Consider the following 12,820-nt stretch of genomic DNA (forward strand, 5'->3'; position numbering starts at 1 on the left):
GACATTTCTGCCTAATTAGTGCATGATCGAAAGACTATGTGTTCATGTTTTAAATAAATTAGTATTCACACGTTATACAACTTCCAATACAGTCCTCACTAAACATAATCATTTGAAGGCTCTCTGGTGCCATCTACTGGATATATTATACTTCCGGCACAAGGAATGTCAGGGACAGTTCATGGTACATTTTCTTTTTAAATAAACAAAATAACACATGAAAAAGTCCAAATGAACATAACTATATCCAGTGTCATTTTTAATGGGAGACAGTGACACAACGTTTCCTTTCACGACTTTATATTCCGGATTCCATGACAGTTAAAGTCTCTCGTTACTTACACAGCTGTGAGTATTTTTTTAATCAAACACAGCACCTCACACTTAGCATTTGGGGATAAAGGGTTAGTGTTACCACAGAAAACTTCAGTTTGCATTCAAGATCATACATTTGCTCTACACACACCCAGACCACTCTACATGCATATCAAACGTCACCCTGTGCACTCGCACGCACACGCATACCTCAGTGTCCTCTTCATCATTGCTCTAGAGAAGACAAAAAATAAGGAGTGAAGGACAAGAGGAACAGTGTTACATGAAAATAGGGTGATGTGTGGCTCTGTGGGTTAGGAAGGGTACCAGATTGATCACATCGCCGTTGGGCCCTTGAGCAAAGCCCTAACCCTAACCCTAAACCTAACCCCACACCCTAACCCTAACTAATCCAGAGACTGGCTGACCCTCCTTCATCAGCTGTATGTCGCTGAGCATAAAATTGTCTGCGAAATAGTTACTGTAGGTCTTAATGTTAAAACGAGAGATTGCTACATGGGGGATGAAAATTCCACCGTCTCCCCAGCAAGACCACGGTTTAGCTCCAGTCTCTTTTCAACCCAAACACCCACTGGACTAGACAATAAAGAACATACCACATGTCTGTCCTTCAATGCGAGTCAACTAGAATTCCATGTTTCTACAGACTGTTTGTTGGTTTTTTAAAGAGGACTGTACAGGATATTAAAAAGTCAAAGGACACACACGTTGAACATTTGAAAAAAAATCATTTCGTATCAGATCCTGGCTTGCAGAAAAGTAAACAGAAATCAGATCATGGCTTGATGTTAAGAAGTAATGGAAAACAATATTGTATATATATTGTCTACTTCATAAAGCACTTATTTAACAGGTTGTAATCTGCTTTTATATATATAGGATGGGTCAGGTCTCAGAGAGTTCGTTGTTCCGCAAGTGGGGACATCCAGGGGTTTGGAACTTCATACAGTGATTGAATTAGGGTCCCCTTGAACTGTCAGAGCAGGCAGCCAAGTCAAACATGCGGCAGCGTAGAGGCCGCCCTCTGCTGGCTGGGGGAGGGACTTTAAGGCTGGAGCGGGAGCAGAGCTGGAAGAGGTGCCTGATGCGGGGATAGATCTCACTGCTGCGATGGCATATTGCCTTTCAGAGCGGCTCTCCAAGCTTCTACACACAGCGATCAGCATATGCCCCAGTATGTGAGCACCAGCGTGCCCAGCATCTCTTCCCAAAACCAAGGGCTATCAATGTGAAGCTAGTTGTCCCATTGTTGCTATAATAGCCTATATTCTTCTGGATTCTTCTTTCATTAGATGTCGCTAAGTTGCTGGTTTGTAAAGATGCCATCTTATGATGGTGCCAAATGGAAAGTCACTGACTTCTCCAGCACAACCACCCATTCTGCTGCTGAAGTGTGTTACACCTGTATCAGCAGTAGGTTACACCTGTATTAGCAGTAGGTTACACCTGTATTAGCAGTAGGTTACACCTGTATTAGCAGTAGGTTACACCTGTATTAGCAGTAGGTTTGCCTTAATGAAAAGGGACATCCACCTACTTTTGTCCATATAGTACATGAGTGAAGGCTGCCACTCTACCCTGATGGACAGGCTGCAAATAGGCCCTTTATTTGCTTTATTTTATCTGCCCCTGGGGATCAGAGGCTTTGATCAATGGTCCACAGACATGTTACTGTTCTGCCAAAGCCGGGGCTCAACCTGGCAAGTTTCTGATCACAGGCGCAGAGACTCAGCTTGCTGAGCAACTCCACAGTCATCCAGCAGTGTGTTGCCATCCGGCAGTGAGTTACCATCCGGCAGTGAGTTACCATCCGGCAGTGTGTTACCATCCGGCAGTGAGTTACCATCCGGCAGTGAGTTGCCATCCGGCAGTGAGTTACCATCCGGGAGTGTGTTACCATCCGGCAGTGAGTTTCCATCCGGCAGTGTGTTGCCATCCGGCAGTGAGTTGCCATCCGGCAGTGAGTTACCATCCGGGAGTGTGTTACCATCCGGCAGTGAGTTTCCATCCGGCAGTGAGTTGCCATCCGGCAGTGTGTTGCCATCCGGCAGTGAGTTTCCATCCGGCAGTGTGTTGCCATCCGGCAGTGAGTTTCCATCCGGCAGTGAGTTGCCATCCGGCAGTGTGTTGCCATCCGGCAGTGAGTTACCATCCGGCAGTGAGTTACCATCCGGGAGTGTGTTACCATCCGGCAGTGAGTTTCCATCCGGCAGTGTGTTGCCATCCGGCAGTGAGTTTCCATCCGGCAGTGAGTTACCATCCGGCAGTGAGTTGCCATCCGGCAGTGAGTTGCCATCCGGCAGTGAGTTACCATCCGGCAGTGAGTTACCATCCGGGAGTGTGTTACCATCCGGCAGTGAGTTTCCATCCGGCAGTGTGTTGCCATCCGGCAGTGAGTTTCCATCCGGCAGTGAGTTGCCATCCGGCAGTGAGTTACCATCCGGCAGTGAGTTTCCATCCGGCAGTGTGTTGCCATCCGGCAGTGAGTTTCCATCCGGCAGTGTGTTGCCATCCGGCAGTGAGTTGCCATCCGGCAGTGTGTTGCCACTGTTACTTAGATTTATGTCACCGTGTGCATGAATAACAGCTCCCTCCCTCCATCCCTCCTTCTCTCTCCCCACCCTGACAATAATCCCCACAGAGGAGCAGGAAAAGAGCTGAAGATTCAGAAGCCAGACACAGCTGGCCAAATGGCTTTCTATGGGCCTCTCCTCACCCCCCCCCATGAGTCAGGGTGGTGGATGACGTTTAAAACATGGGGGGGGGTCAAAGGATTAAGACTCACACCCTAGTTGGATAGTTGCATCGTTTTTATAGGCCAAAGATCCCACTCAGCACTGTCTCACTGCGGCATCTGGACAACTAGAGCCAACGAAGATGAAGTAATGAGATTGTACAAATGGAGATCAGAGATTTACACTCTGCTCTTCTGTCCTGCTTATTTTTGGGTTCTTTGGGGTCTCTTCCCCCTGAAAAATTTAACTAGTTCCTGCTTCAAATAGAAAAGAAATCCCCCCAAAAGCACCCACAAAACAAACATGTGCTGTGTGCTGAGTAACACCATGTGTGTCGGGCAAACTCATCAGAGTCCCTGCGGAGTCTGACCCCAACAGCCGCTTCGCGATCCGCTCCCTTTTCATCCAGACCAGGAACAGAAATGCGGGACCACTGGATTGTGGACTGTGACTGAAGGATGTTTATGCGCTGGAAGGTCATGAGAATGGAAATGCTGCATGATTTATACAATGCGTGGCATCAACATAAACCATATGTCTGAGGTGTATAAAAACATGCAGTATCCTTCCCGGCAAACCTGCGACGAGAATCAAGCGATGCGCTCTCAGTGAGCGTGCTGTGATGAGGATGTAAGCTTTAGCCAGACATGCCTGGATTCACAATCTCACCCAAAGCTGCAGCAGGACTAATAAATGAGTAAGAGTGTTTTCACCATTAGGGATGATTATAGGATTTTTTTAAGATGTGGAGCATAACAGGGGGCCAACCTCATCATTTGCCAATTAAATGTTCGAATCAGTGAGTGACAGGGAAGGGGGTACTCAAAGAGCCAATCAGCTTTCAGCTTTCAATGCAGCTGTGGCCCCACCCCTGTACACATCCCTCTTCATTATCCTCAGGGCCCAGACTGAACGGCCACCGATGTGTCTGAGGATTGAGACTCACTTCTGTGATCATCTTGCCCCGGGTCTTGTTCCTCTCCCGGTGGCTGGCCCTCTTCTGCTTCTGCTGCAGCACGCGGTCGCGTGTGGTCCGGTACTCCAGGGCGAACTCGCTCACGGTCTTGCTGAAGCGGTGGACGCTCACCTCGCGCACCGCGTAGGCAGGGTAGCCCAGGAACAGCAAGAACGTGTGGAACCTGTATGCAGAAATGACATAAACAGCTACATAAAAACAGCAAAGCACTCGTTGTTTCAGGTGATGCTCATCAGCTTTCACAACTAATGTAATATTTATCAATAAGATTACGGAACTGTTACATGTAAAGCATACCGGTTGATTATTCTACGATGTACAATTTTCAAGATGATTATTCTCTCGGCGCAGTCCTTAAGGAACTCCGACATCTTCTGTTTCAGTGCTGGCTTCATCTCGTGCTTAGTGATGAGTTTCAGGTGGTCCCATGATGCCTTGCACCGCTTCTCCATCTGAACGAGGCTCTCCTGTAGCTGGTCAAAGTCGACCTGAAGAAAAGGAAGACACATCCTCAGTGGTCAAACTCATACTGCCACGTGACAGTATGGGATAACATCCAACGCGCACACAACATTCCCAAGGAGCTCATCCTGTGAGAGTGACCGTCCCTTGTGCAGGCGGGGCCTCTAGGTCAGACCCGGTTTGAGCCTGGGTTCTATCACCAGTCAACCATGATTAAGCAGGACCAGCATTCTTGGATAGAGGCAGCGGGGTCAGTCTCCCTGGAATTCCTCTGGCTGTTACATCAGCACCTTCTAAGAACCTATCAGCAGCGCAGCAGGGGAGCGTAACGCAGCAGAGAGAATCCGCAGCGGTATGGGGAGTAGTGCAGGGTGCCAAGTCTAATACAGTACTGCAAAGGATTTGGGGAGCACTGTAAAGAGCACTGTTTCCCAATCCGGTTCTTGGAGACCCACAGCAGTCCACAGTTTTGCTCTCTCCCAGCCGCAGGGACATGAAACAGAACACCAATCAATGAACAATACCACAATAATAATAACATGACTTTCAAATTAATATGTACTAAGGTGTTTCCTTATGAGCTGAGAGGGAGCACAAATGTGGACAATCTGCTAGAGAGATCAGTGGGAGCAAAAACATGGACCGACTGTGGGTCCCTGAGGACCGGATTCGGAAACACTGGTAAAGAGCAATAAAGCTTGATAGATGTACTTTAAAAAGGATCATTGTTAATGGATGAGGCTGTCAGTCTGTGGAGCAAAAACAGGCTTGGGCCCAGATGTGATCCGCACGGTAAATGAACTAAAATATATTACGCCAAAGGAATGCAGTTTTATAGCAGTGTATGTGCAACTAGATTCCTGTGGATAACCAGGTTAATCTCCATTTATCATATTGATAAATTGGAAGCATATAAACTCAGCATTACCATCAATATGTCAGCATGATTTCCAATTACACTGCGGTTTAGGTAAACAGTAAACATTGCGACAAAGCAAGATGTATTCCTGAAAAATTTCTGAGGAGTTCATTAAAATCATATACTAAACATATTCAATGAGAAAAACAAGGTTAGAGGAATGTAACTTCAAAACTTAGTAACTTACACCAAACAAAATGAATTAAATAATAAACACAGTGATTGCAGTGGCTAATAGTGTAATTATATGTATTTTAAAAAAGAAACTATCATTTCCCAGGGGTTGGTCTGTTTTTGCTAGTTACGTGGCCTGTGGTACCTTTGCTGACCGTGTGATGGCCCCGATCTCGGAGTAGAGGTCGGAGCTGTCGGGGAAGTTCTCTGCGACGATGGCGCAGGCATGATGCAGCAGGGACTGCTTGTGCACTGTGTCCTTCACTTCCGGAACCTTCTCTAGGTAGCTCAGTTCAAAGCCCTTGGCCTGAGGATAAACACAAAAGCAAAAAAAATTAAGGAAAAACACAAGAAGTGAATCTGCCAGATGCTGGGACAGCTTCTTCTTTTCTGCCCCCCATCTTAAAGGACATGCCTCCCTCCCCTGTGGCACCAGTCACTGCATTACAGTCACTGCATTACAGTCACTGCATTACAATCACTGTATTATTTATTGTTAATCAAACTTTATTGCTACGTTTTGTCATTATGATTTACAGTTCATTTACAGATAATTTAGTTACACACTCATTTTTCTGCTCTGTAATTCTCTGTGTTGATTGTCCTTAAAATATCCCACGTAAGTAACACGTATTTCCGCACCCTGTGCCGTGTCATGGCAGCGGGGGCCATACTGCACACATGTTTATAGTTCATGCCATGGTTCTGGGGCAGCGTTATCTTGTGAAGCTTTACCCCCCTGTATGGATGGAATGACAAAGTGCCACTTGTCATAATACAAATCTTCCCACCCACTTTCCCAAAGCCTCTCTCGTGATTCCGCCTGCTGCCTCACTCACTCTAATCCTCTCCATTCTGAAATTAAACACACAACTCAGTCCAGTCTGCGCCCCCATACTGGATAAGGGTAAGGAAGATGGATGGAACACGACCCAGTCTTCAGATGTAACCTTTCCGCTGCTAATGAGCTCGCTATGTCACTCAAAGCAGCCTGCTAACCTTGGCGGCTTGCCTCCTCCCGCGTCTCCCGAACCCAACCTTCTGCGCCTCCCGCCTAGCCCAGCCTCCCTCGCCCCCCCATGCCCCCCCATGCCCCTCATACCTCCCGCCGCACTCGGCACTCACATGGGTTCCGTTGAGGAAGTTGCCAATGGCCAGTAGCGTGGACAGGATGTATCGCAGTGTCTTGTTCTTCTCCAGTTGATCCATCCCTTCCTTCAGGTCCTGAAGTGGTTCAGCTACTTCCTGTGGGATGGGGTGGGCGGCGGGGGGAGTGAGGGAGGGACCAGGGCTATTTGTTTGGGATAAGTACTGTGTAACAGGTGTGCCTCAGCTGGTCTCTTTGAGGTAAAGTTCTGGCTTCAGTGATCATTGCTATATTAAAGAGCAAATAAATATGGCTCTAATTACGGTGTTTCTCCTTCAGCACTAAGTGTTATTCCCTGTAAACTACTAAAATACGCCTCTCAGGGGTCTGCATCCCGGAGTAATTAGGCTCTTAGTAGTGGCTCCTGCCAGGGATTTTAGGAATAAATATTTAGCCATTTTAAATGAAAATTTCTAAGAATCTAAGGGGTCCATCCTGGCAGAAGAACACACAAGCTTCTTCAGTTCAGGCCCCCCCCCCATCTTGCCCCCCGCACAAGACACTGAATCTACTGTTTGATGAAGTCAATTTCCCTATGGAAGTTTCCAGTTTCCAGTGTTCCATGAAGATGACAGTGTGTGTATGAGAGGGACTGTGGATAGGAAGCACGTTTCAGGAGACTCCCACCTTCTCCATGACCTCGTAGTCCATCTTGAAGGCCCAGAGCTGCAGGCGGGCGGAGAGCTCGCTGATGGAGGACAGGGTGAGGAGGAACTGCTCGGCGCTGCCCAGGGGGACGTCCGGGTTGGCCAGCTGCGCCTCCTGGATCTTCTGCTTCTCCTCCTCTGTGGGGATCATGGTCAGAATTTTCTACAGGGAGGAGAGCGAGAGAGAGGGAGGGAGTTAATGAGCACATGGAACAAGGAGAAGGGGAGAGCAGTAAATCTGACATCTGTCTGTATAAAATCCGACCTCACATATAATTACCTGTTACGAGCTGCAAGGTGCATCAAATTAAGCAACAAAAACAAATCTAAGACATAAAAATGATCTCGGCACATCTGTGAAAGACAATTAAAGGTCAAGAGGTTGCGATAAAGGGCAGCGTGTTGTTTACAGTCTTCCGTCCTTGTGTGACGGCTCCGCTATGCGGGGAAGTTGGGAAAGGGAGCGTTCAGAGGACTGAACCAGGATGGGAGAGATCCCACTGAGAGAGCACAGAGCACAAAAGGCATTGTGGAATCAGAAATTATGTGCTGATTTAAGTCTATAATAAAAATGATATGATTTATTCTGCCTTTTGCCCTGGTATAACTGTGAAATGTGGTGTTAAGGAGTTTCAGCATCAGGTGTCTCCCCTTAGAAAGTCATTCATCTTGAACTGACATAATTATGAATATAAAATGGTTTTGGATGATCAACTGTAAATATAACAAATGCTCTGAGATGCTCCACTGAGATGGTACTTTTTTCAGAAGGATAAACTACACCCTAGGCATTATGATTGACGTGTTCATCGCACAATGAGTCACCATAAAAACAGCCTGAATGGGTTCAAGCACACTCCTACTCAATGGACTATGTTAGGAGGAATGCTGAAGAGGCCCCTCTGAGTGGCTACACAGGCCTCTCACCTCAATGCCCTCCTTGTTCAAAGCGTACTCGTCGAAGTTCAGGATGGCCGTCTTGATGGTGCGCGGGGGGGGGAGCACGGTGAGGCCGATGTTGATGGCATTGCTCCTCTTTGAGTCCAGGACAATGATCTCCTGACGCTTGCCGTCCGCCGCCGTTTTCTGGGGTCGTGAGAAATGGGGTCAAGTGGGCATGGAGAGCTATTCCAGCCCTGGAAGAGAGTCGGCCACTGGAGACATGACACACACTGAACGGCTGGGAGGAATTTTATCAGCGGGAGTGCCGTCACAATCAGCGAGTGTGACAAATACCACTGAAAAATGGGACCATCTAGGGCAGAGGTATTCAAACTGCTAGGCGTGAAGGAATTGCGGGGGGGTGGGGGGGTGCAGGTGAGGGAACAAAAAACAGAGAACTGTATGAGGTGGGGGCTGACCTATTTTGAAACTGCAACCATTAAAAATATAAAAAATAGAGAGACTTGCAGTGTCAGAAACTTCCTGTGAGTTTGTTAAGTTGTGAGCTGGAAGACAGGCACATCCTCCCCATTGAGCTGTGAGGTAATGTGTGTGTGTGCGTGCGTGTGTGCGTGCGTGTGTGTGTCTGTGTGTGTGTGCGTGTGTGTGTGTGTGCGTGCGTGTGTGTGCGTGCGTGCGAGCGGGTTTACCTATCCTTATGGGGACACAATGTCCCCATAACGTGATAAATATCCGTTTTTTTAAACTCCATTTTATAAAAATCGGTGACTGCTATGAAAAAGCTAAAAATGCAAAAACTCTTGTATTTTGTTAGGTTACTTATGGTTATGGTTAGGGCAGGGTGGGGTTAAGGTTGTCATAGTTAGCGTTAGCATTTTTCCCATTGAAATGAATGAGCGGTCCCCATAAGGATATGTTTACCCTACATGTGCGTGTGTGTGTGGGTGTGTGTGTGTGGGCGTGTGTGTGTGCGTGTGGGTGTGTGGGGTTTCAGGACAAATATCATTCCTGGGGGGGGGGGGGGTTTCAGGAAAAATATCAGTCATAGGGGGAACCTGTCAAAAAATAACACCCGCCTAAGGACTATACAGAATCCACCCCCTCATGACTGTCAACATCAAGCTACAGAGCATCTTAGCGGGAATAATTAAATACTAACAGTAGACAGACAAAAATGAGAAAAAGGCGCACAGACAATCCCCGTCCCAGACTAAACAAACACATAACACAACTGAGAAAAAAGAACAATAAACGAAGAACAAAACAAAAGCCTGAAAAGCAAACAACTTCCTGTGTCTCTCTTCTCTGCAAACTATTTTCAGATAAACACACAAAAATACACGGTTTATATGTGGCCAGTGAAGTTGTGTTTGTTTGGAAAGTGTCTTCTCTCAGTCCACCTGAACCAAACACAGAATGTCAAAGCTGAAACAGACCCACTTCATATTTTGGAGAAGCAGCGCTTACAGTCAGGATGCTGTGTGCTCGCTAGGTGGGCTGTGTGACTGCAGCTCTGATCTGCTTTATCTGCTGTGAAGCTCGTCTGGTCTACAGACACCCCTCCATGACTGTTGTCACTTGCACCCACAGACAGATGCTCACCACCTTAATTTATTTACCCCCCATGAAGCTTTGATGTTCCATAATCCTACAGTACATCTTGCAAATGCAGACTATGTTTTATACTGTTTAATTAATCACAATGCTTAGCGACGACGGAATTTTCTAGGGCTAAGTCAGACATACCCATAGAGAAACACAGGTGGAGAATACTGCTTTTGATGTGGTCAGCTCAGAAGGATGAGCCCTCCTGTGTCACTAAAAACTGTAATTACTATAAACGCTTCCACCCGGATACCAACAGGCACCTGAAAAAAGTGCATTGTTTTCATTTGCGCTTCTATGAGGACGGCATGGCCACCTTTCAGAAGTGGGAGTGCAGTGCATTCTGGGATTGCCAGCTGGTCAAAATTGACAGCAGCTGCCTGTGAACGACGGGCAAACCCTGGAGGCAACCGTGTTTCGCATTAAAACGCAGCATTTGCCACTCTGAACAGCTGGACTCCAATATGCGTGCGCGCTTTCTGTCTATCAGAATCCCAAATCATAAATATTATGCTTCTCAATAAAATTTACAACAATCTCCCACAATGGCTTATCCGGCACACGGTGCACGTGAGGCCTGGAGCCTATCCCAGGAAGCACAGCACACAAGGCAGGGGATACCCTGTGTGGGATGCCTGCTGAACTGTTACCCACTGTGCTAGAGAGCCACCGCCTATAAGATTTGCTATATTCATTTTCAGAGGTCGTGTGAAGTATTAGTAGAAAAGGACAGATTACATGTGTCCTTAAAACTCCCAGCAGCTTGCTGGTAACGATACATTTTCCCTTGAGCTGCACACGGTTGCCAGAGTGACTTGTCCTTCCCATGATGCTTCAGGCTGCACACACATGACGGGAGCCTGGGTGACTCCCTGAGCAGATGCGGGCTTGTCCCATCTCCCATGGGGCTGAACTGTTTTGAAACATGACACGTGGAAGGCACTGGATGATACGTCACACCCCGAGTGACATATGGGCGACATGGTTAGCACTGTCGCCTCACACCTCTGGGACCGGGGCCCAAGTCTACGCCATGTCCCCGGTAGAGGGTGGTCTCCTCGTGTTTCCCCGGTAGAGGGTGGTCGCCTCGTGTTTCCCCGGTAGAGGGTGGTCTCCTCGTGTTTCCCCGGTAGAGGGTGGTCACCTCGTGTTTCCCCGGTAGAGGGTGGTCGCCTCGTGTTTCCCCGGTAGAGGGTGGTCTCCTCGTGTTTCCCCGGTAGAGGGTGGTCGCCTCGTGTTTCCCCGGTAGAGGGTGGTCGCCTCGTGTTTCCCCGGTAGAGGGTGGTCTCCTCGTGTTTCCCCGGTAGAGGGTGGTCGCCTCGTGTTTCCCCGGTAGAGGGTGGTCTCCTTGTGTTGTCGTGGAGTTTCCTCCCGCTACTCCGCTGCTAAACTGCAGTGCTGACCATTGTTTTTTTTAGTTTCTCTGGTAATCAATGGATCAGCGAACTTGATTTAATCAGATTACTTCTGTACCATGAACTTGATTTGTACCTCCTCCTGCTATTTTAGCAGAGAACAGAGCTCGCAGTCCACCATGTTTTGGTTTTTGTTGTTAATTCTGAAGTATTTCCACACCACAAACATTTTGTGGCCCTGTCTATTTCGTTAACAATATTGCTGATATGTCATCTCATGGTACTGTTTATCAGCATTGGCGCATTGTCATGAGGATGAGTACGAGTACATGAGTGAGTACATGACGAGTACATGAGTGAGTACATGAGTGAGTACATGACGAGTACATGAGTGAGTAATGGACTCCATACGGATGTTAATGTATTACTTCACCAGATGTTTCAAAACGTTTCCCTTTTTCTTTAGCAATTCACCATCTCTAAAGATGAACTGCGTGTTAATTTATGCAGACAAAGGAAAAATGAGGTGTGACATACGTTATGATATGTATGATAATCACAATCTGCTTTTTAGTTTTAAGTTTTTAGCCCTGTTAGAATAATTAGCATTTATGGAGAATGTCAAGCATCCGAATACAACAAACCTTTATTTCAAAAGGTGAAATAAACCATACTGTCTGTGGTTTCGGAATCTTACCATACAGTATATGAAAGAAAGAAAAGTATATAACGGCCTATATAATCCCCACGTAGATGTTAGCAGGTCGTGTGTTAACTTTCGTTCTCCAAAAAATCATGCTGCTAAATATCAAAACTGAAAACACTAATGTGATCTGGACCAAGTGAACCTGTGTGGCTTCCAGAAAATGAATATGTTTTCACTGATTTATACACAGCTTCTGAGTGACTAAAAGCACTTTTAAGCCAAGGCATACAGTCTTATCTGTAATCCATACGTTTTCATTTCTATCACACTTACATTTTCTGATGTGGGATGGACTTGACCTACATTTCATATCGCATGTTTATAACTTTCCGCATTTGTATAGACCTAGAGATAAATTTGGCTCAGATTGGTTAAATATTGTCAAGAGTGATACAATGCGGTACAATACACACAGCATGTTGGTGGACATAGTCCCTTGAATTCCAGCCTTTTAGCTATTATGTCCAACCCAACAGAACAATTATTTAAAAACCGATAGAATGCATTCCATGGTTTACAGTTGTTTGTGGATATAATGCCTGAGATTAAACAGGCCACAGTAATTAATGTTATCAGCGCTTTTCATTCTAATCATGCTAACAGCTGGCTTAGGGTTAGCTTTCTCCATCAAAAAAACAACCCACTCCATGCGAGCAAACCAATCCCAAAAAAATAAACATATGTCGGACTGGCAAGCACTTATTTTATGACCCACTCGACCACCCCACTAAAAGTGTTGCCTAAAGCAAGGTTTCTCAACCCAGTCCTCGGGGACCACCAGACGGTCCACGTTTTTGCTCTCTCCCAATTGGCAGGGAATTGGGAGAGAGCAAAAACGTGGACCGTCTGGTGGTC

The 12,820-nt window shown here is 46.7% G+C and overlaps 1 protein-coding gene across 3 annotated transcripts in view; it reads right to left on the reverse strand.

The window, feature by feature from the left end:
- fhod3b (formin homology 2 domain containing 3b) overlaps positions 1–12,820 on the reverse strand; it is a 144,400-nt gene that overhangs the window by 4,652 nt on the left and 126,928 nt on the right. For 2 of the 3 annotated variants that reach the window (XM_023824350.2, XM_072715959.1), the window contains 7 exons: positions 8,324–8,482; positions 7,377–7,559; positions 6,728–6,847; positions 5,748–5,909; positions 4,345–4,535; positions 4,018–4,210; positions 526–549 (listed from right to left, as the gene is read on the reverse strand). In XM_023824350.2, coding sequence (XP_023680118.2) covers positions 526–549; positions 4,018–4,210; positions 4,345–4,535; positions 5,748–5,909; positions 6,728–6,847; positions 7,377–7,559; positions 8,324–8,482 — 1,032 coding nt within the window. The remainder of the gene's footprint in view (positions 1–525; positions 550–4,017; positions 4,211–4,344; positions 4,536–5,747; positions 5,910–6,727; positions 6,848–7,376; positions 7,560–8,323; positions 8,483–12,820) is intronic. The other variant, XM_023824351.2, reaches the window with a different exon arrangement.

The sequence above is a fragment of the Paramormyrops kingsleyae genome, chromosome 9 (genome assembly GCF_048594095.1).
Source record: "Paramormyrops kingsleyae isolate MSU_618 chromosome 9, PKINGS_0.4, whole genome shotgun sequence".
Taxonomy (NCBI): domain Eukaryota; kingdom Metazoa; phylum Chordata; class Actinopteri; order Osteoglossiformes; family Mormyridae; genus Paramormyrops; species Paramormyrops kingsleyae.